A 26,242-nucleotide genomic window follows, 5' to 3' on the forward strand; every position below is an offset into this window, starting at 1 on the left:
TAACGGGAACCTCTCCTAACCCTAACCCCAAATTCTAACCCCAAACCCTAACACCAATCCTAATCCCAATCCCAAACCCTAACCCCAACTCCCAACTCTCAACCCTAACCCCAATCCCAAACCCCAACTTCAAACCCTAACCCTAACCCCCGAACTGCCGCAGGACTCCGCCTCTAACGGCCGAGTGACGCCCCGCCTGCGCCTGGGTTTCCGTAAAGTGGTTTTATTACTGGTTAGATTTTACAAATTCGGATATTCCAACAGACTTCCACCTTCCAATTCTAAAACAACAAAGCAACCGATGGAGGGGGTTTTAGGACTATTCAAAGTAACAAACTTTTTTTAACATGTTTGTTCTGGTCATAAATATACAGAGAGAAAGGGGGGCGAGTGGAAAAAGGATGAGAGATTGGGAGAGAGAGAGAGATTGAGAGAGAGAGAGAGAGAGAGAGAGAGAGAGAACGGACATGTAACCCAAAGTGTGTAGATAAAACAGTATATAAGGCACATGGCAGTCTTTGAAAATACAAGAAGCTTTAGCCAACTTAAATTAATCGTTGTTTCCCTTGCCCAGTCCACAAAACTGTACAGTTACACAAATGTTGTGTTGCAGATAGACCTTCCAAGTTATTCTTCAGTCCACACTCTCTAGTACCAGAACACATTTCGCTTCTTTTTTTCCCTTCTGCTTCCAGGCGCGATCCTAAAATGTGGTTAGTTAGCTGCTCGAAGCCCCTATTAAAATACACTTGGAATTCAACTAAGAGGAATTTCTTTTTTAAAGAAATTTCGGAGGAAAGAGTCATCAGAAAAGATTCGTGAGCGTTGTTTGGGAGGGACTCCTCGACTCGTGACCCTCGAGGCTCCCAGGCACAGAAGTTAAGACAGACGTCACAGTTGGCATCGTGGGGTTCGTCAAGTCCGTGAGGGTGGTGGGGGTGCTGGAGGGGCTCATGGACGCGTTGGAGATTTCAGAAGCCGGGCCCGAAGGGGTCCCCGTCTGCAGCGTGGAGTCCGAGGTTTTGTCCACCCCCGTGTTTTCCTGGCGAAGGAGGTTCCGCCGGAATTTGGCCCTGGCATTCTGAAACCAAACCTGAAACGGGGCGACACAACGGGGGAGCGTTTAAGACAGCTGCAGCGACAATCGTCGGCGTCATCATCAACACATCGCATCTATGGACTTCCCAGCTTTCCTTGACAACTCAAATCGTGCAACAGGCTCCCTCAGCAGCATTCTTCGGGAACTACTTTTTTTGTTGTTTTGGTACCAACAAGATAAATTCCTTTGAGCGGGGCTTTCCTGGCCCTCTCTCTCCCTGCTCTCCTCTCCCATTTTCTGCACCCTCCTTCCCATCCTTCCTCCATCCTTCCCTTTCTCTCTCTGCTCCTTCCCCCTTCTTTTTGCCTCTTTTCCCACCTCTCTGACTCAGGATTTGTATCCACTCTCTCTGCCTGATGCAGAGGTGTCACCTCCTCTCCCACATCTCGAATCACCAAACCCCAGGCTTCTGGCCTCCCCTGGCCTTTCCTGTGCCTGTGGAATCATGATGGTCTTGCAACAACAGAGGGTGGTTTATATTAAAATGCAAGCCCGACTGCGGAAGTGAAACACATGGTCGTATCGGAATATGAGACATGCGAAGAAGCTGGTGAAATCCCCTCACTAGAGCTCTATCCTAGTTACACTGTAAGATTCGAGCGTTACACCAACAAATAAATCAGTGTAGTATTTAGTGAGGGCTGACTGAGTGCAGAATCAATCAATTATATTTTTTAATGGTATTTGTTAAGCGCTTACTATGTCCCAGGCACTGTACTAAGCGCAGGGATAGGTACAACTTAATCAGGATAACCACAGTCATTCAATTCATTCATTTGTTCAATCGTATTTATTGAGCGCTGACTGTGTGCAAAGCACTGTACTAAGCGCTTGGGAAGTACAAATCAGCAACATATAGAGATGGTCCCTACCCAGCAACGGGCTCACAGTCTAGAAGGGGGAGACAGACAACAAAACAAAACAAGTAGGTGTCAATACGGTCCTAATCCCCTTTTACAGATGAGGTATCTGAGATGCAGTGAAGTGAAATGACTTGCCCAAGGCCACACAGCAGACACGTGACAGACCTGGGATTAGAACGCAGGTCCTTCTGATTTCCAGGCCCATGTTCTATCCACTAGGCCACTCTGATTCTTGCTTGGGAGAGCACAATACAACAGAATCGGTGCGTGGCTCAGTGGAAAGAGCACGGGCTTTGGAGTCAGATGACTTGGGTTCAAATCCCGGATCCGCCAATTGTCAGCTGTGTGACTTTGGGCAAGTCACTTCACTTCTCTGTGCCTCAGTTCCCTCCTCTGTAAAATGGAGATTAAGACTGTGTGCACCCCGTGGGACAACCTGATCACCTTGTAATTTCCCCAGCGCTTAGAACAGTGCTTTGCACATGTAAGCGCTTAATAAATGCCATTTAAAAAATCGGTGGACATGGTCCTCAACAAAAACCTGAATTATCCAAGCACCTCTTGGTTCACATACCCAGACACTTGGGAGTACAGTCGACCGGTCAGGCGGGGGAAGGAAGGGGTGATCTTGTTTTTCTCTTGCTTAGTAAAATCAGCATTCTGTATCATTTTCCCCACAGACGCTACTACTGGTTGTAGCAAAAAAGGTGAGTGGTTTCCACCTAGCAGGCCCAGGAGAAGCTGTGGCATAACTACATCTCCTAGAGACACGGAAAGGGCTGACAGTAAAAAAAAAAACCCTCGAGCTGCAGGAGAATGTCACACTTGTCCCAGCTCATCCTCCACCTATGACCTTAATGATCATTCTTTCTGGTATCTCTTGCCGAGGGTTACTGTGGGGCAAGGGGTACCCGGTGGTTATTTGTCCAGCAGGGAACTCCAGGCATCTCTTGTACAAGGTGAAAGAGCTGGACTTTTAGAAGATTTTCACCTTTTACTTCACAAGGGCTAGGATTTGATGGGTTGGTTTAAACTTCCCTTGCAAATTTTGTATCTGGAGCCTGTTATCACTAATGGTATGAAAAGCAATCACTGCAACTTGTAAAGTGGTTTCTTTCTATTTACAAGCGCTTAGTAGTGTTTTACACACAGTAAGTGCTCAATAAATACAATTAACAATAACATTTAAACAGTGCAGAGCATTAGGCTAAGTGTGTGGGGGAGTACACTATCAATCAGAAGCATTTATTGAGTGCTTACTTGGTGCAAAGCACTATACTAAGCACTTGGGAAAGGACGATATAATAGAGTTGGTAGATTCAATCCCTGCCCCCAAGAATTTTGCAGTTTAGCTGAGAAAGACAGACGCACTAAAATAAATTACAGATAGGAGGAAGAAATAGAAACATATGATTTTAGATGCAGTCTGGTGCAAAATAGGGGGCAAACTTGCATTCTGTGGCCAGAGCACGAGACTACGGCTCACCCAGTAGCACCCAGATTCTGATGATGGGGTTTATCCCAACTGAGTGAATTGCCAGGAATTGCACTGAGCTGGGAACTACTACCAATTTTCTCCCAACTTTCCCTCAGTGCCCTATGGCCCCTTTTCCTGGGCTTTCCAGCCTTGTTTCAGAAACGGGGCGGGGGGGGGGGGGGGAGCCACAAAAAAAAAACGATTATCATGATTCCCTGGAGCTACTGAGGTCTGGATAGCCATTCAGACAAGGTCAAATCTAAGAAAATCTGAGATAAGGGCATTCTCCTGGCAAGACTGGGTTTAGATCTTCGGATGCCTGGGCTTTTGGTCTATTCCCTGAAGACCACAGCACTGGATGGAGGATGTTTCATAGGCTAACCTGTCCCCCGGCATGTCCCTTACTCCTTTTGGATGTGACCATTTTTCAGGGAACGGGCTAGGACATTGATAATGTCCCTTTAATTTGGAATTTGAGGGCAGCATTGTTACACCAGGAGTTTACTACGAAAAACTACTCCACAGCCAAGACTGGTTTACTCAGGAAATTAAAGAGTAAAACGGACTCACTAATCCAGCCTAGCCAATTGCCACTACCCCAGGGAGAATAATCATTTATGCTGGGAGAGAAGAAAAGGCCAAGTCAGCTGATTTTGCCTAATCTCTTCCTGGACACTTGGAGGGTGGGAGGGAAGGGGAGGAGAAAAGGGGAAGGCTAATTTAATCTCCACTCTCCCCTGACCTAATCCAGGCCTAACTGCCCTCCCCAGCAACACACGCTTTTCAAGCATGAAACTATTTTCCAGCCACTAAAACTATTTTCAGGCCTCACAGGCCCACGGGGATCCTAACTCCAGGGACTCCCATCATCCCAGAGGGCTGTCTCTCTCTCTACTGCTAGAAATCTGGTTCAAATCTTCCATCCAACCCACGGCTGGGGCTCAGTGCCAGCTTGTTGACAAGAAACCACCCAGAAATGACGTTGGCCAACTTAACCCTCAAATTAGCCCAGGGCAAATCTACACACACGCCTGTCCGAACATCATTTCGTTGTCACATGCCTGGGATTGCCTTCAAGCCCCTACAGTGAATTCAGGACAAGGCTGAGGGGGGATCTGACCTGGGAGCAATGGAGACGCCCACAGCTGTAGGGTGTGGGAAGGGCAAGGGTAGACATGGGGCTGAGCTCCCACCCCCAGCGAGGGGAGTGGAAGCCTACCCTACCTCCGCATCACCTATTCCCATGAGCAACAGTCCACTGTTGATGATTCAGCACCTGATTATTCAAACTGTGGATTACCTAGGGTTTTTTTCCCCCTTTGGCTCGGGCCTCAGAATCTTTTCACTGCTCGATAACAAGGAAAGGACAGAGAAACTGGAGGAAAAGCAACTCAGAATATCTGGGTATTTGAGAAAACCTCTGGTGACAGGACAGAGGAGAGTTTCAGATTATCTTTCGACGTATCCATTGCCAAGGCGCCAAGCATCTCCCGAACTGCAGCTTGAATCTGAATTAGACCAAACCGAACAGGGAGGGGTTTATCCCAGCCCGGAGTCTCAAGGTTTGAAGCAACCCCAAGCACATGCCAAAACCCGGACCCTTGAGTCCTCGGGCTCCCGGGGAGGAGAGTCGGCCCTGGGATTAACGTGTACGAGGGTGGGGAGACGGGGCTGGGCGAGATCGGCTCCATGGGAACCCAGAACCGCCGCTGGAGCTCACGCAACCTCCCCAGAGTCGGGGCTGGGCTAAGGGCCGAGGCGTCCTGGGTCCCTCCAGGGGCAGAAGAAATTGAAATCCAAAGAGGAAGTCACGATCTTTCTGTGCTTGCATAGATCCAGTTCAGGGAACGCTCGGTCCCGGAAAACTGCCGGCCGAGAAGCCCGAACCTCGGCTCCCAAGTTATTCATTCATTCAATCGTCTTTATTGAGCACTTACTGTATGCACAGCACTTTACTAAGCGCTTGGGAGAGTACAATATTCATTCATTCATTCAATCGTACTTATCAAGCATTTACTGAGCCCCATGTGGGACCTGATGATCTATATATCTATATCTATGTATCTATATATACCTGCATATATCTGTAATTTATTTATATATTTATTTATTGATATTAATGTTTGTCTCCTCCTCTAGACTCTATGCTCGTTGTGGGCAGGAATGTGTCTGTTTTTTGTTATATTGCACTCTCCGAAGCACTTAGTACAGTGCTTTGCACACAGTAAGTGCTCAATAAATGCAACTGAATGAATGATTGAATGAATACTCTGTGCACAGCACTGTACTAAGCGCTTGGGAAAGTACAATACAACAATAAAAAGAGGCAATCCCTGCCCACAACGAGATCACAGTTTAGAGGGGGGGGAGACAGACATCAATACAAATAAATAAAATGACTGATATATGACATAAGTGCTTTGGGGCTGGGAGAGGGGGAAGGAGCAAAGAGAGCAAATCAGGGCGGCGCAGAAGGGAGTGAGAGATGAGGAAAAGTGGGACGGTCTGGGAAGGCCTCTTGCAGGAGATGAGGCTTTGAAAGGAGGGAAGAGTAATTGTCTGGCAGATTTGAGGAGGGAGGGCATTGAGAAGGGAGGGAGAAGCAGCGTGGCTCAGTGGAAAGAGCCTGGGCTTGGGAGTCAGAGGTCATGGGTTCAAATCCCCGCTCCGCCACATGTCTTCTGTGTGACCTTGGGCACGTCACTTAATTTCTCTGAGCCTCAGTTACCTCATCTGTAAAATGGGGAGTAAGACTGTGAGCCCCACGTGGGACAACCTGATCACCTTTTATTCCCCTCAGCGCTTAGAACAGTGCTTTGCACATAATAAGCGTTTAACAAATGCCATTAGTAGTAGTAGTATTATTCCAGGCCAGAGATATACAAAAATAGACATATTCCTTGCCCCCAGCGAGCTTGCAGTCTAGAGAAGGAGTACCCCACCAGCCAGAGACCAGGGCACCCGCGCACCCCGGGACTAATAATAATAATGATGATAATAATGGCAATTATTAAGCGCTTACTATGTGCAAAGCACTGTTCTAAGCGCTAGGGAGGTTACAAGGTGATTAGATTGCCCCACGTGGGGCTTACAGTCAATCCCCATTTTACAGATGAGGTAACAGACACAGAGGAGTGAAGTGACTCGCTCAAAATCACACAGCCGATAAGTGGCGGAGCCGGGATTAGAACCCATGACCTCTGACTCCCAAGCCCGTGCTCTGTCCACTGAGCCGCGCTGCTTCTCTACTACTACTACCTGTGAGCCCAGACTGAGAGTGCCAGGGGATCCTAGGAGTCCGAGCCGAACCCTTCCTTTCTATTCCTTAAAAGACCGAACAAGCAGAGTGGGAGGAGAGGTGCAGAGCCGGGGCTCCGAAAAGGGCAGCATATGCAAAACAATCCTGCGGTCTCGGCCTTGGGGTCGGGGGCAACTCCTGGGTCCTTGGTGTGCGCCCGTGCGGATTTAGTCCGCAATGCTACAGCTCCAATGGGAGTCGGCCCAGCTTGGGAGGGGAGGAAGGGACGGGGAGAATGTCCGGCCCGGTCCCCGCATCTCCAGCCTGGAGGCTCCCAACCCCGGGAACGGGGAGACAAACGAGCGGGCCGGGAGCGGGCGGGGAGACGCATCGGCGTGTGATTGGCCCAGACCGAGCTGACGTCACAAAGCCACTTGGCTTACGTCACAGGGGCCGCTTCATTCATTCATTCAATCGTATTTATTGAGCGCTTACTGTGTGCACAGCACTGTCCTAAGCGCTTGGGAAGTACAAGTCAGCAACATAGAGAGACGGTCCCTACCCAACAACGGGCTCACAGTCTGGAAGGGGGAGACAGACAACAAAACATGTAGACAGGTGTCAAAATCGTCAGAACAAATAGAATATGCACATCATTAACAAAATGAATAGAATAGTAAATATGTACAAGTAAAGTCACCAAGCCCCTCCCCACCCCCCGGAGTTCCTCACCCGGGGAAACCTGGGTTCATTCATTCATTCGTGCGCTTAGAACAGTGCTTGGCACATAGTAAGCGCTCAACAAATGCCACTACTATTATTATCATTATTGAGCGCCTACTGTGCTCAAAGCACTGTACTAAGCGCTTGGAAGACCACAATATAAAAATAAACCGACACCTTCCCTGCCCACAACGAGCTTATCCATGGGGGTGGGCGCAGAGAGCCCCACTCTAGCCCGTGACATACCCTCTCGCACCCCCACACTGTCTCCATAACATTACCCCTCAATACACATAGCACCAAAAATGCAAGGTTTTTTTTTTGTTTTAACCCATTTAACTTCGGGGAAAAATATGACTGTGAGTTGTCTTTCACCCACACCCGTCCCAAACCCTCCGCTCACATTTCAGACAGCAAAATCTCTCTCTGTGTCTGTCTCTCTATCTCTTCTCCTCCTTCCGCGGCCCCAACGGTCTGCCCGGATTTTCAAACCCGCCCCGCAGGCACCGCAGCACGTTTCAGGCGGGGCTCAAGTCGGAAGCAGCTGAAACTTCCCGGCCTGGCCCTTTCCCCCGCCGCTCCCATTAAAACTCCCTCGCGGAAACAATCATCTCCGGGCCGCAAGGAAACAGTGTATCCAAACGAGCCGTGTCTCCACTTCATTAGAAATGACAAAGCTGCGCATTAGAAATTAATGCATTTTAATCTTTGAAACATCCATTTATTATTCATTTCCACCACGGAGGCAAATCTGTTCTGTCTACCCTGATTGACAAAACAAATTAAAGTTTAGATTTAGTTTTTGCGTGTAAATATTCACAGAAGCCCCTGAACCGGGACCGTGTTCTCCCGGAGCAGAGGAATAAGCCTCATCGACTCGCTTCCACCTCCTTCCTGTTGTAGCAGGAGAAGACTGGAGAGCGCAGTGGCGGGACCCCCGAGGGGATTGGAAAAAAAGATTCAAATAGTAGGCGGAAAACAACAACAAAAAAAACCTACTTTAAATCCTGAGAAGCAGGTGCCCGACCCAATAAAAGATTTATACGGGAGCAGGACGACAGTGATAGAGACTCCCAGACTCACCACACACAGTGACAAGAGCACGGACTTGGGAGTCAGAGGTCGTGGGTTCTAATCCCGCCTCCGCCTCTTGTCAGTTATGTGACTTTTGGCAAGTCACTTAACTTCTCTGTGCCTCACTTACCTCATCTGTAAAATGAGGATTAAGACTGTGAGCCCCACGTGGGACAACCTGACTAACTTGTATATACCCCAGCGCTTAGAACAGTGCTTGGCACATAGTAAGCACTTAACAAAAACCATTATTATTACACAGCTTCCTGTGAGCAGGATGGCGTCCCTTCTCTGGGTTGTACTTATCCCAAGCCCTTAGTGCAGTGTATTTCATCCAGTTGGTCTTAATAAACACTGTTCTTACCACTACAGGCAAAGACGCACACAGGCAGAAAGAGAGGGGAAGAGGATTCGCCTTCAGCTTGCTTTGTAAGGGAAACTAAGTTTGATACCTCCTCACTCCTCCTCCAACTTTAATATCAGCGAAAGCACCAACCTAGGCGATCTGGGAGAGAGAGCTGTCCATCTGGGGGGGGAGGAGTGTGTGTAGGGGGGCGCCCTAAAGGCGTCCCCCAGCGTCCCCTCAACCTACCTGTAAAACTCTCTTGGTGAGGCCGGTCTTCTGAGCTAGCTGCTTCAAGTCCTTGGCGTCCGGATTGTGGTTAATAGCAAAATAAGACTTCATTGTCCGCAGCTGGTGGTGTTTGAAAGAGGTGCGCATGCGCTTCGTCTTCTGGCTGCTGGGGTACTGCTGGTCGCGGTCCAAGTGGTCGCCGTCATTCTCGTTACAGCTCAGTGCTGGAGGGCGAGGAGAAGGAGAAAGAGTGGGTGACGAGGGGGTGGGAGATGATTTAACCAGTCCCGGCCGCACTCTGCCCCTACCTTGCTCGAAGACCCCGAAGGCCTGGTACCTTAAAGAAACGGGGTGAGAAGGACGAGCCCTAAAGAAAGTCACCGCCTAAAACCCCCGGGTCCCCGGCCCTTACCCACCGCCTGTCCGTCCGTCCTGTAATTATGCTATTTTTATTAACTATGTTATTATTATTAACTATGTGCTGGTTTGGGAGCGACGAGGTAGTCAGATCAGACTCAGTCGCTGTACCACACGAGGTTTCAAATCTATTTTATCCCCATTTTACACATGAGGAAACGCAGACCCAGAGAGATTTTTAAGTGATTTGCCCACGGCTTCACAGCAGGCCAGTGGCAGAGCTGGGACTATAACCTGATTCTGGTAGTGATGGTATTTATGTATTTATTAAGCGTGCACTGTGTGCAGAGCCCTGTACTAGACTCCAGGGAAAATGATAAAGGTGAAAATTAGGCACAGACATTGCCCTTCAAGGAGCTCAAAACCGAAGAACAAGGGTAGGGAAAGGCCACCACGACAGACAGACAAGGAAGGAAATGCCGAGTCTACTGATTTCCAGGCCTGCGAAGTGGGGCTCCACACTCAACGCAGACTGCTCAGAGTCCAGCAAACCCCTGCTGCGGAAACTCTGCCAGTTTGGCCCAGGAAGAGCCCCTCCGTTAAACCCCCTGTCTTAACCTCAACAAACCCGCCTACTCCTCCCCAGGGGGAAGACGGTGTATTGATCCACCCCCCAAATCCCAAAAAACCAACTCTCTGAACTCAAAATCTCCCCACCTTCAAAGCCTTATTAAGGTCACATCTCCTTCGATTAAACTCTCTTCCCCCCCGACTCTCCTCTCCCTTCTGCTTCATCTATGTACTTGGATCTGTACCTTAAGGGAAGGTAAGATAATAATTATAATAATAATAATGGCAGTTGTTAAGTGCTTACTATGTGCAAAGCACTGTTCTAAGCGCTGAGGGGAATACAAGGGGATCAGGTTGTCCCACAGTCTTAATCCCCATTTTACAGATGAGGTAACGAGGCACAGAGAAGTTAAGTGACATGCCCAAAGTCACACAGCTGACAAGCTGCAGAGCTGGGATTAGAACCCATGACCTCTGACTCCCAAACCCGTGCTCTTTCCACGCTGCTTCTCCAAGTATTCATCCCATAAATAAGTATTTATCCCACTCTCAGTCTTCAACACTTTTGTATATACCCGTTATTAATTTATTTGTTTGTTTATATTCATGCCTGTCTCCCCCTCTCAACGGCAAGATCATTGCGGGCAGGGAACGTTTCTACCTACTCTGTTGTATTGTACTCTCCTAAGAACTTAATACAGTGTCTTGCACACGGTAAGCGCTCAATAAATCCCACTGATTGACCTCAGACCTGAACCTCTAGAGAAGTGGGTGTTCATGAGCTGCGTTTTCCTTTCCTCGGTTCCTCTAGCACCCACTGCTCTGTCAGCTGCTCCAGCGGAAAGGAAAAGAAGGGATGGGGGAAGACCTCCCCCACACCCTAAATCTTTGTAAGCTCCTCAAACCCATTCCCTCTGCAATGACCCTGACTGGTCCCCAGAAAGAGAGGACTGGAACAGAGGACAAGCGACATCTCTCTTCCCTTCTCCGCCCCTCCCCTCTGTCTCAGTCCCAGGTTGACCCGAGGTAGGGCCAGAGGGACCTATGGGCCTGTCTCGATCACATCTTCCCTTGACCTGTTATATTGTTGTGTTGTAGTCTCCCAAGCGCTTAGTACAGTGCTCTGCACACAGTAAGTGCTCATTAAATTCGATTGATTGATTGACTGACCCCTACTCCTACCCCGGGCCCTGGGCCCTGGGAGGTGAAGAGAGTGTTAGTCCCTGGCGAAGTAGTTTCTCAGGAACAGACAGGAAGACAGAGCTGGGGTTGGGGGGGGGGGGGGGCGGCGAGGAAGGTGATACCCCGTGGGGCTGAAGACCCCACAGATCCTGTCGCCGCTCCCTCTCGAACTGAACCCTGCTGGAGTTGAACTGGACTCGCAGACGGGGTACGAGAGGGGACCGGGGAAGAGGGAGGGAAGGGCAGCTCCCCACCTGACCAGAGCCCTCTGCGCAGGGAATGGGGTGATGTGGAAAGGAGGCAGAAGAAAGGGCGGGGTGTGTCTGGGGGATTCCCAATCAAAAGTATTGACCGAGCGCCCATTCTGCAGAGTACTGGACTAAACGCTTGGGAGATCCCTTTTCAAGGTCCCCAAAGCCCGCTCAGATGACAGCTGAGGTTTCTAGGGGGATGGTAAATCGCCGGTGGTGTGTTGGGGAAAATCTCCTCTATCCTCCACTCCACCGGCGACTTACCATCCCTCCAGGCAGGTCCCCAGCCCAAAGCCGCGCTTGAGTTGAGACCGGGGTTGGGGAGAGATAGGGGCCCGCCCGGGGAAGGGAGGGAAAGGGGTAGGCGTTCTAGAAAACCACTATTTGGGGGTGGGGGAGAGAAGAAGGAAAGGACAGCAGGAAGGACATTTTTTTATGGGGGACGGACAGGTTGGGTCAACCTTCCTAGGGAGAAGCAGCATGACGTTGTAGATAGACCATGTGCCTGGGAGTCAGAAGGTCATGGATTCTAATCCAGTATCTGCCACTTGTCTGCTTTGCGACCTTGGACAAGTCATTAACTTCTCTGGGCCTCAGTTCTCTCATCTGTAAAATGGGGTTTGAGACTGTGAGCTCCAAGTGGGGCAGGGACTGTGTCCAACTCAATTAGCTTGTATCTACCCCAGCGCTTAGTACAGTGCCTGGCACATAGCGCTTAACACAGGCCATAATTATTATTATTATTAGGGAGAATGATGGACGGGAAATGGGAGGGGGTAAAGATAGTAGATGGGGCTCCCAAGGGAAGGGAACGGGGAGGGGCCAGGCTCTCCTACTCTGGTTCTTTTGGTCATTTCTGCGATTCCCTGGGCCTGGAGTGGCCTGTCTTCCCTCTGACCTGGGGAGAGGAGTAAGAAAGAGGAAAAGGAGAAGGGGTAGGGGGAAGGAGGGCGAGAGAGGAAGGGAGGAGGGAAATAGGAGGGAGGAGTTGGAGGGGAAATGGAAGGGGAGAAGAGGAGGGAGGGGTTGTGCTTTCTCTTTTTTTTTCCTCTCAATTAGGCCAATTCAATGGAGCTAAAGAGCTCGTGAAATCATGAATAATTTACTCGTGATCTGTTATTAACCCATAGGGTTTCGAGCTCTTGTCGCCGGGACTGAACCTGTAATCAAATCTGACTTCGCCTCATTTTACTAAAGACGAGATTGTAGGTTCAATGGTCTAAATAATGGATTGGAATCAAATCAGTAATTACGCCGCCAGGCAAAAAAAAAAAAAAAAAGGCGTCGCCTTCGGGCCGCAGCTCGGCGCCCGCAGCGCCCTCCCCCTGGCTCTGCTCGTTCTCCAAGAAGGGGTGAGATTTTCATCGTTCTTTCCCCTGGGATCCCCAAGCTCCTGGAAGCTCCACCGGCGCGCAAACAGAGCTCTCGGCGCAAGATCCGCATATCCTGGGCGCAAGCCCTATAACCAGGGCACAATCTACGCCTCCAAGCACTTTCCGCACCCAGAGCGCCCCATCCGCACCTCGCACCCAGAACGCAATCCGAGAGGAGGCCGGGGTCTGACGGTATTCCTCTCGGCTCTTCCCTCTTTTCCTGCATTTCCCGGTTCTCCCGGACCCGACGACTCCAAAATAGATGCCTTCAGGGGTTCCTTGGCCCGGCCCTGCCGCGCCCCTCCCCTCGGCCCCCCACCCAGTCCCGAGCCCCGGAGAGAGGAGAAAGGCGAAAGGGCCGAGTCCACAGTCCCAGCTACCGCCCCAGAAATCCGGTTTGGAAGTCGAAAATACATTTCTGAAGAAACAGCCACAACTTTTCCGAAGAGGCCTCTAATCCCACCGGGCTCCACCTCCTGGGGATTGCAGACAGACAGAGCGCCCCGCACTGACAGCCAACCAGCCTGCTAGCCAGCCAGCCAGTCTAGTAGCCAGCCAGCCCCCTCCCCTCGCCGCCGCCACCACCACCACCCCAACACCACCTAACTCTTTCCTGTCCGGCGGAGCTTCCCATTCATTCATTCAGTCGTATTTATTGAGCGCTTACTGTGAGCAGAGCACTGTACTAAGCCCTTGGAAACCCATCCCTACAAGGATAAACCCCCGTCCGGCCTTCCCTCCCATCCTCCCTTAGAATGAAACTTTTTTGGGGGAGAGGGGTGCCCGGTTTTAGCTCCTTTCCCTTCACCCTCCCCCAACCCAGGCCCAGCCTAGATGGCTCATCCCGGCTCCCTGCGCCCCCCACCCCGCCCCAAGACCTCCCGCGCCTGCGCATCTCCGGCCTGACAGGGGAAGTGTGGGGGGCCGAGAACATAGAAGGGTTTCATTCATTCATTCAATAGTATTTATTGAGCGCTTACTGTGTGCAGAACACTGTACTGAACACTTGGAAAGTACAATTCAGCAATAAAGAGAGACAATCCCTGTCCACAACAGGGTTTCCAAAAGTGGGGGTCCCTTCTGAGGACAATTTGAGCTTTTCTCGTGGGGGGAGACCAGAGCTGAACGAAAGAAACTTTCCGCGCCGTGGGGGATCCTGCTCACTCCGCCAACGGAGAATTCGTCCTGGGTCAATCAATCAATCGTATTTATTGAGCTCTTACTGTGTGCAGAGCACTGTACTAAGCGCTTGGGAAGTACAAGTTGGCAACATATAGAGACAGTCCCTACCCAACAGTGGGCTCACAGTGTAGAAGGGGGAGACAGAGAACCAAACAAAACATATTAACAAAATATGTCTTTTCGGCAATCCCCAGGTTTAGATTCCAAAATAAGACAGTAGAATACAAAATACCTAGCCCTTTTTCTCCTCTCCCCAAGCCTATCCCAATCCCATCCAGGCACTCGCCCACCGGGAGGAGGAGGGGAAATGATCACAAGAGCCCTCTTCAAAAGAGAAGAAAAGAAAGGAGAGGAAGGGAGGTGGAGGGAGAGACAGAGAGACACAGAGACGGTGTGACAGAGAGTCGGAGAGAAGCACAGAGAGAGATAGAGACGGAGATAGAGAGGGAGACACACAGAGAGAAACAGAAAGAGACCAAGAATGAGACTTTCTCAAGTCCGGCTGCCTTCTAAGTTATTTTCCACTTGTCAGCCTCCATACACATCTCCCACCCGCCAGCCGAGCCCTCCATCTCCCTGCCACCACAACCGGTTGGGAGGGAGGGGGAGTGTACGTATCAATCATTTATTCTACAAGGCAACCCCAACGCAGCTCGAGAGAGGGCACCCCCACTTCTATTTCACCCCTTAGAGGGGGAAAAATTTTCCCAAAGCCGGGCCCGACTTCCCCATAAAAGCGGTCCCGATCCGGTATACATTCACGGCGACTTCCATTCAATTAGATGTGAGGACACAAATTCGGTTTATCTCCCCTCCCCCCTCCCAATCACCAATATTCCGGGAGATTTAGGGAACGAGGGAGGGGAGGAAAAAGAAGGGAGGTTCTGTGCCTTGAGTAGAAGAGGAGCAGTTACTGTAGATCCAACAACAAACAAAAATGACCGTTTCACAGACCCAGAAACCCCGTTTGCTTCAAAGTTTAACCAACTCAGCTTCCGAACAAACACAGAAAAGTCCCCCAATGCCCCTCCCTTTCGCAGCAACTTCCACGAAGTCACAATGGTTGAAAATTCACCTTCTGCATCGATTTTTAAAATAGAGTGCTTCTATGGATACTCTATTTTAACGAAATAGACCCCGATTTATGGCCTCTCCCCCCACTAAGGAATTCCTTTGGCCTTTAGGGGTACCCTGCACAGGAAGCAAATGAAAGAAACCAAACCCCTCAAAAAGTCATCCCGCAAACGAAATAAAAGTAAAAAGTCATTGTAAGGGCCCGAGTTGTGTCCGTTGTAAGAAGGTGGGGAGGAACTGGGGAGCCGTCTACCGCTCCGGCAGATTTTGAAGGTTTCCCGATCGGGTCCTCTGAACCCCAACATCTGTCCTCTTCAAGGATGCCGCGGTTGGAGAAAAAGAAGTATGTGGCGCGGGGGCGGGGGGGAGAACACAAAAAAACTGAGAAAAGGAGAGCCCTTTTTTCTAGAGGAGGCGAATCTGAGCCAAACCAACCGTCAACCGTAAAGTCGAGGAGGGAGCAGATTCCCTGTAGACGGGCACGGCCTGTGTCCCCCGGCCGCCGAATGCAGGGGGCACAAGCTCCGCGCCCTCCCCTCCCCTCCCTCGCCACCACCATTCCCCTCTGCCCCCAGGACCTGCCCCCATCTCCCGGGTAGAATGCCCTCCTGGCTCTTCCCATCTTCACCCTTCTCCTCTTAGCTTCCCCTCACCCCTCTCGGCCCCATCTCGCGCAAATAACGCACCCCGCAACGCCGGAGATGGAGAAGACGAGGGGAGGGGGACGCCGGGGGTCCAGCAAATCTGACAACGATGGTGTAGGGGTGGGAGGGGGAGAGGAGAAAGCAAGGGAAAAGTGTAGTCCCAGTCCAGTCCCCCCCGCCACTACCTTCCCCAAAATAAAGGCCCCAAGCCGTGCCTTACGGGGCCCCAGAGTGTGCTCCAAATTTCCCAAACTTTTAAAGGGCCGGGGCCCTCTGGGTTCGCTGCTGAATTCATTTTCTTTCAGGTAATTCACGTTTCGATTTATTCAGTTCGCTCGCCGACCCGGAGGGACAGGACTGTGGTTTAGCCGGGACCCTCCCATTCCACCCCCAGGCCCCTTTCCAAAAACCAAACCCACACTCCCAGCGCTCAAGGACATAGAAAACGGCGGTGGCGGAGAGCTCCCTCGCGTCTCCCACGCGGATCTCCGGGGCCCTCGGCGAGGGCCTTTCCCCCGCGTCACCAGCTCCCTCGTCCCTTGCCTCGAATGGTCTCCGGGAGGGATGCGGGGGCCCGGCCCGGCTCCTCCATCGTCCTCATCCCTGTCGGCATTCTGGCCTCCCCGCCCAGGCCCGGAAGAACCACCTCAGGATCGCACCGGCGGCGGCAGCAAGCCGCCCTCCTCCATAACCGGGCTACCAAAAGAAATTCACAGCTCTCTAAAGCGCTAATTTACAATCTCTGGTTTCCAGATTTCCATCTCCAGCCACGCTACTTTCCCCCCACTTTCTCTCCCCCTCCCCTCTCCCCATCTTGACCTGGCTTCCAAACACCTTCCTTGCAGCTGAAGCGAAGATAACAACAACAACAACAACAAAACAAAGATACCTCATACGCGCGCCCAAAACCAAAAAAAAAAAAAAAATCTTCCAAACTTTGTTAGCTCCTGCTCGGTCTACAGATCCCGGCAGCCTCCCGGTCGACAAGGACTTAAGTCATCCCCCTCCCGTGGGACCCAGGCCCGAAGCTGGAAATCGCTCCGAGAGCGCGGGGTGAAGGACCGACCCGGGCCAAGGCCCGGATCCGGGTGCCTTGGAAAGGGATGCTGCGCGGCGCGTTCTGGCCAGGACTGGACTGGACTGGGGGCTGTGGGGAGGCGGGAGGCTCACCTGCGTTGTAGGCCGCCAGGTCCGCTCCGGGGCCGGGGCTCTTCCTCTTGCGCGGCCTCCCCTTCTGCACGGTGCCCACACCATTGTAGTAGGGCAGGCCCAGCGTGTTGGCCCCTGCGGCCCCCAGCCCCGCGCCCTTGGCCGCCGCCGCCGCCGCCGCCGCCGCCGCCACGTCGGCGTGGTTAAAGTGCGCCTGGTACTCGCCCTGGAGCAGCGCCTCGAAGTGCAGGCGGCAGTACACCAGGCTGTCCTTCATGCCAAAGTGGTCGCCCGTGGTGAGCATCTTGTTGCACGTGGTGCACGTGAAGCAGTTGAGGTGGTAGACCAGGTCCCGGGCGCGCATCACCATCTCCGACGCCGAGATGCCCAGGTGGCAGCGGGCGCAGCGCTGAACCGAGAACCGCCTGGGAAGCAGTGAAGGCAGAGGGGAGGGGGTCAGTGGGATGGCCCCTCTTCTCTCCAAGCGACGATTAACCCCACAACACACACATCTCTTGGCTGAGAGCAGCCTCCCCCTGCCCCATCCTCAACCTCTCTCTCTCTCTCTCTCTCTCTCTCTCTCTTTCTCACACACACACACACACATACACACACACTCTCACACACTCACACGCACACCCTCTGCAAGGCTTGGCCCCCTCTCCGGGGAAGGAGACTAAGGTAAGGTAAGGGGGGAGGGGAAGGAAGAGAACCCCCAGGCTGTTGAAGGCGGGCCCGCTCCCTAGGCACCCGGCCAGTTCTCCGGGCCCATCTTCCCCCCTTCTCCTCCTCTCCCGCCTCCTCTGTCCCCCACCAACCCAGACAGCTAGCGCTGTTTTCGCACTTTCCCTCCTTCAGGAAGCTCCGCGTTCTCGCCGCCCTGGGGAGAGGCCTCCTTCTCTCTCACCTCTTCCTACACCACCTTCCCGCCCCTCTCCCTGGAGGCCTGTCAGCCCCAGGGCCAGAGAAACTCGCCCAAACCTACAGCCTGGCGAGGCCGGACACGGAGAGACAGAGACAGGGAGAAACAGAGCCACTGAGACGCAGTTAGAGACAGAGACACAGAGAAGGGCAGAGACATTAGGAGAAGGCGCTTTGGCGGCTTCGTTTCTCCAGTCTCCGTCCACCCGCCCTCCAGCGGGGTAGTTCCCTGTTCTCTTCCCGATCTCAGGCTCCCTCGAATCGAGCGGGAAATCCCTGGAACCAGTTTCCCTGGTCCAGCTGCCGCCTCCGGCTTTGCCCTATTTTGAGACCAAATGCCGGGGTGCAAGAGGCTGCGCCCCGCTTCTTCCCCTTCAACTTCAAAGGGAAGAGGGGGTGGAGGTGGGGTCGAGGGCGTCCGGTGTCCCCGACATGATGGAGGGAGCTGTCCCGACCCCATTCCTAGCTGTTCCAGGGTTTCCCCCCCCCGACCGGTGTCCAGGGGTCCCGCAGCGACCCTGTCGGTCTGAGATGGGGCCGAGGGGTGAGGGGTAAGGGGTGGGAGTTGGGGGAGGGGAGCGGTACCTGTAGTAGTCCTCTTTGCAGTAGATGCTGCCGTCCTTGCTGAAGCAGGTGAGCTCGGACTCCAGGTTCAGTTTGCACTCGCAGCATTTGAGGCACCGCATGTGCCACTGCTTGTCCACGGCGAGCAGGTAGTAGCGGTCCGAGATCTTGCCCCCGCAGCCGGCGCACAGGGCGGCCCGCTCGCTGCTGATGGACGGCATGGTCTGGCGGGAGGGGGGAGAGCGCACGGTCAGCTCCGGCCGCAGGCAGGGTATAGCCCCCCCACCCCTCCGGCCAGCCGCCTGCCTCCCTGCCTCCCTCCTCTCCTCCGGCCGGCCGAACCCTGCCCACCCCGGCCTTCTCCGGCCTGGAAGCCGCTGTCTCCTGGGCACTTTTCAGGAGGCCCTACCCCTTGCAGCCCCCTCCCACCCCACTCTTCCCCCTCCCCCATTCCCTTCCAAGAAGGCTCAGTCCCGGCCTTCAACGGGAAGGAGGTGGGGGAAGAAGATTTGTGAAGTGGAGAGGGCAGCGGGCTATCTCCCCTCTTCACTGCCTCCCCCTGTGCCGCAATTTCCAGACCCTTTCCAGCAATAAGGGATCATTTTCTCTTAAAACCCAAAACGAATAAACAAACAAAAAAACCCTCCCCATTCTGCTCCTCTCCACCTCGGGCCCCTGTTGGAAGATCAACTACCGCCCCCAGCCAGGAGGCTCCGACAGCGGGCTCTGTCGTCCTGTGCCCCTGAACCCCCAGGGTAGCCCTCAGCCCGGGCCCTGGTCCATCCGCAGGGCCCCCTCCGGTCGCGATCCCCCCCACTCCCTCTTCCTGTCGGGTCGAAATGACCACATCGCCACGATCGTCCCAACCCGGAGGAGAAGGTCGCCCCTCACCCAGATTGCGGGCCCCGGTTTGGGCAAGGTTTAATTCCCGATCCGCGCCCTCCTCGAGCCGGGACCAGGGCGAGGTGGATACTCGGCGTATTTTAGGCCCAAACCAGAGGGACCCGGGGCCGTTTCTGTCCCCGCTCCCCTCTTGGGCCGGTCCTTGGGGCCCTCCGTCTCCTCCTCGAACACACACACACAGGCCTGGGCTGAAAGGGCCTTTCTGGGCCAGGCAGGGTCGAGGCCTACCGAGAAGGATTGACCCGGTTTGAGCAAGCGGTTCGACCGCGGGGGTCACTCCACCGTGGAGCTGGGGAGCGTTTCCCGTAGGCACGGAGGGGCCCGGGCTGGGTCGGGGCCTTGCTTCCCCAGGCCAACCGGGGCTTCTCAGGAGGAACGAAAGAAATCTCTGCAAAGCCCTAAACTTTCCACGCCCGCGCCACGGAAACCGCCCGGCGACACGGCCCAGAAACCGAAAATCGAAAATATCCGACCGGCTGGAGAGATCCGCTCAACAAACCCAAACAAAACCAGGGAAAAAAAACGAAACCAAACTCCAAATTCGGCGGCGGCTCGAAGCTGAGGAGGGACCAGGTAGCGGCTGCTATTTGTTTCCGAAAACGCGAGTCCGGGAGGAGACCGAGACCCCGGCCCCGGCCGCGGCAGTCCGCGGGGACAAGGGCGATTCAATCGCTATTTTCTCTCCGTCTTTCCCCTCCCAGGCCTGGCAGGGCCGGCTCTGGAGGTCGACTTTCCTCCGCCGAAATCCAAGACTCCCGGGATTCATCAAGGAAAAGCAGGAAAGAGGAGAAAAAGCGGGGAATTTCGGCCGGTGGAAAATGCTCCGGGGAACGCGGTCCCTCCGGATCCGGGGTCGCGGCCCTCCCGGCTGTGCCCCCGCCTCCCCAGGCCCCGCAGCTCGGAGGGAAGGAGGACGGAGGGAAATGGGAAGGGAAGGGGAAGGGGAGCGGGCTTGACCCTCCCCCTGCCCCCCTCCCTCCCCGACACCCCAAGAGGAGATCCGAGGATCCGTCCTTCCCCTCGGGCCCTCGTCTCCAACCCGCCTCCCGGCTCGTGGCCACGTTGGGAGCGAGGATTTCTGCCTCTCCCCGCCCGCGTCTCTCTCATCTCCATCCCATCGAGGAGGGAACCCGGTCCGGAGCCGCCTCGCCCCCTGGGCTCCGGGGCCAGGGGGGTGCGAGTGTGTACATACACTCACAAACACACAAACACACACACCCATACAACCTGGGCTCATTTTACTGCCTCCCAAGGCTAGTCCGCGGCTTCACACTCCGGACAGTCACCCGAAATGCCTCCCCGACTGGTCCCCTGAAACTTTGGGGAAGGCTCTGGGGCCGGGGGTCACGGCCTCCCCCTGACCCACTGGGCGACCCCGGGCCTGGCCCGCACCTCCCTTCCCGCACAAGCCCCGCGCTCGCCTCCCGGGCCCCGATTGCCCGGAAAGGTCTGGGGTGCAGGGTGGTGGTGGTGGGGATCTTGGCCAATGAGGGCGACCCCCTGACCTCCTACCCCCGGCCTCCGGCGCCTACCGTCTCCGTCTCGCCCCGGTCGATAGCCGAGCTGATGGCCGGGCCTTCGCTCTTGGCCCTCCGGTCCATCTCGTCGATGACTCCATGCACCTCGGGGCCCGACAGGCTGTGGAAGAGCATCGCGGCGGGCAGGGCCGGCGGGCGGCGGCCAACGAGGAAGACAAGCAGGAGGAGGAGGAGACCGAGGAGTGGGGGGCGGGAGGGTGGGGGAAGAGGAGGAGAAGGTAAAAGGGGGAGGAGGAGGAAAGAGGAAGAGGAGGCCGAGCAGGAGAGGGGGAGGAAAGGTGAAGGAGGCGCGGGTTGCGGGAGGTGGGAAGCAGCGGTAGCCGAAAGGGGCAGGGGTCTGGAGGGGGCTCTCAGCGAGGGCTCGGAGCTGGCCTGGGAGGAAGAGGAGGAGGAGGGGGAGGGGGAGGAGGAAGAAGAGGAGGAGGAGGTTTCCCCGCCCCAGGCCCCTGCCGGGCCCCCGGGAGTGGGATGCGCCCTGTGCTCCCGGCTCGCTCCGCCGTCTCCCCGCGGTGCCCGAGGTTTCAGCGCAGCTTCGAGCCTCCCGCTGCGGGGGCCGGAGCCTTGTGCATGGCCGCCCCGCAGCCCCCCCGCCGGGCACTCGGCCTCCGGCCCTGCCCCGCGCCCCCCGCCGCCTCCCCGAGGCCGGGCACCTACATCGCTAGCGGCACGGGCGCCGGGCGAAGCGGCTTCGAAGGGAGCGAGGACGGACAGAGAGCGAGCCGGGCAACGGGAGTGGGCGGGGACGGGACGGGCAGGGCCCGGAGACGGGGACAGGGCAGCACCCGCGCCGGGAGCCCTCACTCCGAGGGCATCGCCGGCCCTCGGGGCCAGGGAGGGCGCGGTGCCAACCCGGGCGCCAAGCGGCCTCGACGGCGCCCCCCCGACCGGGCCCGGACGCGCCGGAGGATGGAGGGGAAGGGGAGGAGGGAAGGCAGGGCCCGGAGGTGTCAAAGCGCCTTCGCCTAACGCGCCCCGCGCTGCCTGCCCTTCCGAAGTCGCCGCCGCTCTGCCCTGGGCGAACCGCGCCGCGCGAGGGTCTGACGAGGAGGGGGGAGGGAGGGGAGGCGGGAGGAGGAGGAGGAGGAGGAGGAGGAGGAGGAGGAGGAGGAAGAGGAGGAGCTGCCGCCGTTGCCGCCAGGACCCGCTCGGCGCAATCCCCCGAAAGTGCTAGCGCAGCCCGCGCCCTGGCTCTGCAGTCCCGGCGAGCGCAACCCTCCGCGCCTTTTCTACAGCCCCCCTGACATCACGTCCTGCCGCCGCGCTATTGGACGCCCCCCGCCCGGGCCCGGCAGCGCGTGCTGCTCCCGCTCGGGGGGCGGGGGGATGGACCGGCACGGGGGCGGGGGGATGGACCCGGAGGGGGGCCGGGCGGGGGCCGGGCGGCAGGGAGAGACGGAGGGAGGAGGGGAGGAGACGGTGGCGTTGGGAGTTTGCAAGCTGCTGAGGCTCTCCTGCTATTTCTTCGCAAAAAGAAAAAAGAAAGCTTCGCCCATCTCTTTCGTCTCCCTTCCTCCTCTCTCCTTCGAGAGCCTTCTACGAGACGGGGCTAGGGGAACCCTCCTCTCTAACCCTGCTGTGGTCACTGCAGAAAACTCCTCAGCCCAGCCAGGGGAGGCCGAGTTGCCTGGCGAGTAACTCAGCGGGAACTTAAACCCGAATCACGCCAGGTCCCCAGATTTCCCGCCCCTAGTTGATGGGCATCTATCACATGACTTGGTTTTCCAGCGGCAAGGGGGAAAGCGGACTAGGGAACTAGGGCTCCAGAAGAGGAGAGCCAAGAGACCTGGAACAACCAGTCCCACCTCCCGCCGCCCTTCCACTCTCTCTCCTCTCCTCTCAGCCTGTACACAAGCTCTCTCCCTTCCCCCTCTTTCTCTCTTTATCTCTCTCACAATCAAACACTCCCACTCTCTTCCACCCCCATCCCCATCCCAATGTATCAAGTCCAGGCAGCCTCCAAAATCCAAACCTCACCTGAGTCCTGCACCCTGTCATGTCCAGAAGAATCACCCCGCCCCTTTCACACGCCCTCATTCGATCAGCACCAGTTTGCAGAAAGCCAAGTCCAGCACCCTCCATCTCCCAATCCCCACTCCCAGCCCCAGCCCTCCAGGAGCAGTTCCCTAGGAAAAAGCCACTAGCCCCAGTTTTCCGGAGCTTCCAGGACCCGAGTCCCACAGCACATTTGGGCTTGGTCCATCAATAGCACGGGAAGGAGCCTAGTCGGAAGCTTGTTTGGGGTGAATTCATGGCTCAGTCAAGTGAAATGACAAAGGGGCTCTTGGGGCTGCGATCCCTGGACGAAGGCCCTTAAAACGAGTCGCTTCGGAGGGAGGGATGCGAGCCTCTTCGGTTTGGGTTTGTCAGGGAATCTCCTTATGACAAATGACAGTTTTTTCCCCACCACTTTCTCTCGGGGAGAAGGCAGAGGGAAAGGGTAGCACACCCAAGCTTTCCCTTCCCCCGAAAGGGCAGCGAGCAGAGTTCAGAAGATTTCCTCTTGCAGAGATTTTTAATTTACATGCACGCACACAGGTACGGGCGCGTGCAAAGCTGTATATTAATCCATGAACTTGCGTGCATAAGCAAATGCCTAAATGTACCTGGGTGCATCCGCGCAGGGCTCTTACAGAGCCTGACCTAAGAAGGTTCGCTCCCGGGCCCCGGGCAGGTGCCTTGAGCCGAGGCACAAAAGATTCGGTGGGGAAAAGCGGGGGCTAGGAGAATAGATGAATACAACGTTTACTTTCGTGGGAAGAAGGGTTACGACGCGTTTACCTGCCACCCTTGGTGCCCCGACTCGCTGGGTGGACGGGAGCCCAAGATTAAATAGCTCTACCTAGCCTGGGTCCCTTAGTCACTTTTGACTTTCCTGATCTCTGATCAGCAGCTAACAAAACCTCCGGCGTCGACCCTGCATTTAGTTACTGCTGGAGAAGGTCCTGATCTCTGCGGGTCCAAAGTACCTTGCTAATTATCTCTCAAGGTTTTGATTCTATTTTCTAGAATTAGATGGATTTAGTGACCGGAACTATTCATACAAACGATGCATTTAAAAAAGAAAAGTGTGTTCCGACCCCTTGTTCGGCTCATAGGCCGTTGTCATTCCTAATCTTCCTAAGTGATGGAAAAACATAAGATATTCGGTTCTGTCCGCGGAGACACAACAGGGAAAGTAATAGACTGTAAACATTCAGCTGGTGGTGTACATACTGACACATGAATGACATTTACATTGTTCAGAATCAAGAGCAGGATACTGTTGTATAATGAACAGAAAGACGAGAGAGCCCCGTGCAACAGTGCATTCGAGTCCTAAATATCAGTGTCTCTAAAGCAGGAAATTATTCATCCAAAATAAAAAAAGAAAGAAAAAAGTGAAAGTAATCATCCAATCCCTTAACCTGTGTTTTGTAGTGGGTGACAGGTGAACCCAAAGCGGGTCTCGAGTTTCTCCACTCTGCCTCTCGCGTCATCCTCACCACCATCTGCTACCTACCAGACAGACCAACCGCGTAATGAGGTACCAGCTTCCACCCAGCTACCGTGACTAAATCAGAACAAAAGAACTCGACGCCTCCTGCAACAAAGGGACACAAGCCTAAGCTGTCTCTAATTGCTGGGTTTCAGGTTGTGTCGGTTCCAGATTTTCAGAAGCTGCAAACTCTTCCCTTCTTTCTCCCCCCTCTCCCTTTCTCCCCCCTCCCCCCAGCAATTTCCCAGCTGAAGGACCAAAGTAAGCGGGCCCTCCAGTACGGTAAGGGGCAGAGCCAGCGTTAAGGAAAACAAGGAGCTAGTTAAGTTCATTAAAAAGGCGGTGATATTTATCCGTCCAGGAGAGAAAGACGCGATGGGGTGGAGGAGGCTACCGGGAGGGGGAAGATTGGGGGTGTGAGGGGGAGAAGGGAGGAGGGAGTGAGAATGATTGATATCTCATATGTTTTCGATGCTCCGTCCGGTTATTAGGCTGCAATATATTGGACATACAATAAACTATGAATTAAAACGTAATTGTAGCTTCAGGCATCTTCTTCATTGTCTGCTGTGGTGTTATGTCTTCATGCACGGTGATTGACAAGGTGTAATTAATCATCTTCCTCGGTTGTAAATATGGGCACCCTTCTCAGTAGGCATCAGGGAGTGTGTACCAGCAAAGGCAGCAATAGTTGACGCTGATATACCATTAAATCAAAATGAAGACGTTCGAAAATGTGTGTTTGGTGTGATGCTGTGAGCGTTTATTTCTAAAATACTGTACCAACAGATTTACTTGATTTGCAAGTTAACTACAACATTAACTGGTTCTATTTATTTTGTCTCTCCTTCATTTTTATAGGCAACGATGGTGTTCTTCTAAAATGTGAGACAGTTTGCTTCTTGACAGCAAGCGGAGCCCAGATCTGCAGCTTCCCCAAGTCTCTGGAGGAAGACGAGCACGCAGTAGATTTGGTAGCTTCCTGGATCAACTGGAAACGATTGCGTGAAGCGGTCCCCCTTCTCCCCCTCCTTCCCTCTCCTCCCCCCCACCTCCCCTCCCTTCATCTATCACCGCCTGCACTTTCTGCATCGCAAGCTAGACGTGGTGGGTCATTTTAAACTGGAAGAGAAGTGGGGGGGGGGGACCGGGGGGGTGGTGAACCTACCAAAAGATAACTTCAGGAAAGGATATCGTGGTGGCAAAAACTGACGTTACAGCTTCCACTCTGCCTTAGAGCAAAAATGAATGTGTGCTGAAAAATGTTTGCAGTAATGAAGCCAATTTGGCCGGCTCCGTTCCTTAGGTAGAGAAGCATTGCTTGCCCTTCCCCGGCTTGCACAATTCAGCAAATTATTCTCCTTGCTCACAAAAGTGTTCCTGCGCAGGGAAATTTGTTGGTTGAGTTTGTGTGCGTTATTTTTCTCCGCACAGCTCTCCCCCCCCGCCCCCCCACCCCCACCCCTCTTTTCCTTCACGATAAACTGTTGGGAGAAGAATGGGGATCTCAATCTACACATCCTAAGCTTAAAACAACAGGGAAAAAAAACCCACCGCTACGTCCAGTTAGAAACCCTCGAATGGCTTTTGTCTGGTGTCTCTGGCGTTCTTAGCCTTTGCGTATGTATAGAAACGTGCTGTTAGTGCCCACCTAAAGCGAACCAAGTCAGGCAAGCCCAGGGCCAGAGAGACGGTTCTAACCCAACCAGGGATTCCTGCCCCTCCCTACAGGCCCCGCCTCTTCAAACTGAGCTGGTAGGGCTGCCCCAGACACACTCTTTTCCGACCACAAGCCAGGCTGAACAGATTTCAGGGAACTAGCCCGGCCTCAGGCCGGCATCCTTGCGATGGGGAGGGGCGTATGGCCCTTTCCCCTGGTCTGAAGGAGAGGACCGTGGCTGTTGGGACCCAGCGGCGCCCTGAGCCTGAGACCGGTCAGACAGCGACACTTTCCGAGAAGACGCTCGCTCGGCAAGGGATGCGTTTTATTCTGATGTAGGGAACTGTCAAT

General features: G+C 54.3%; 1 protein-coding gene across 4 annotated transcripts; it reads right to left on the reverse strand.

Annotated features, from left to right (window-relative positions):
* Positions 1-216: 216 nt before the first annotated feature.
* Positions 217-20,870, reverse strand: LHX2 (LIM homeobox 2). Of its 4 annotated transcripts, XM_038745311.1 has the most exons (5): positions 20,751-20,870; positions 18,337-18,539; positions 16,852-17,255; positions 9,067-9,272; positions 217-1,093 (listed from the first exon to the last, which is right to left on the reverse strand). In XM_038745311.1, the coding sequence occupies exons 1-5, from the start codon at positions 20,868-20,870 to the stop codon at positions 806-808; spliced, it is 1,221 nt and encodes a 406-aa protein (XP_038601239.1). In that variant the 3' UTR covers positions 217-805. The 4 variants fall into 4 exon arrangements, 1 of the variants encoding a protein (XP_038601239.1); XR_005450369.1 differs by lacking the exons at positions 9,067-9,272; positions 16,852-17,255; positions 18,337-18,539; positions 20,751-20,870 and adding exons at positions 2,537-2,723; positions 6,698-7,018 and having other exon boundaries at positions 1,005-1,093; XR_005450368.1 differs by lacking the exons at positions 9,067-9,272; positions 16,852-17,255; positions 18,337-18,539; positions 20,751-20,870 and adding exons at positions 2,537-2,741; positions 6,698-7,018 and having other exon boundaries at positions 1,005-1,093.
* Between the last annotated feature and the right edge of the window lie 5,372 nt (positions 20,871-26,242).

The sequence above is a fragment of the Tachyglossus aculeatus genome, chromosome 4, assembly GCF_015852505.1.
Source record: "Tachyglossus aculeatus isolate mTacAcu1 chromosome 4, mTacAcu1.pri, whole genome shotgun sequence".
Lineage (NCBI taxonomy): Eukaryota > Metazoa > Chordata > Mammalia > Monotremata > Tachyglossidae > Tachyglossus > Tachyglossus aculeatus.

Bases quoted from the DNA above. Each gene is read 5' to 3' on its own strand.
- LHX2 (XM_038745311.1), bottom strand. From the start codon at position 20,870: ATGCTCTTCCACAGCCTGTCGGGCCCCGAGGTGCATGGAGTCATCGAC. The intron at 9,273-16,851 runs GTGAGCCTCCCG...CTCGCCCTCCAG, and splicing joins CCTGGCGGCCTACAACGCAG to CACTGAGCTGTAACGAGAAT. The intron at 1,094-9,066 runs GTAGGTTGAGGG...GCCCCGTTTCAG, and splicing joins TCACCAAGAGAGTTTTACAG to GTTTGGTTTCAGAATGCCAG.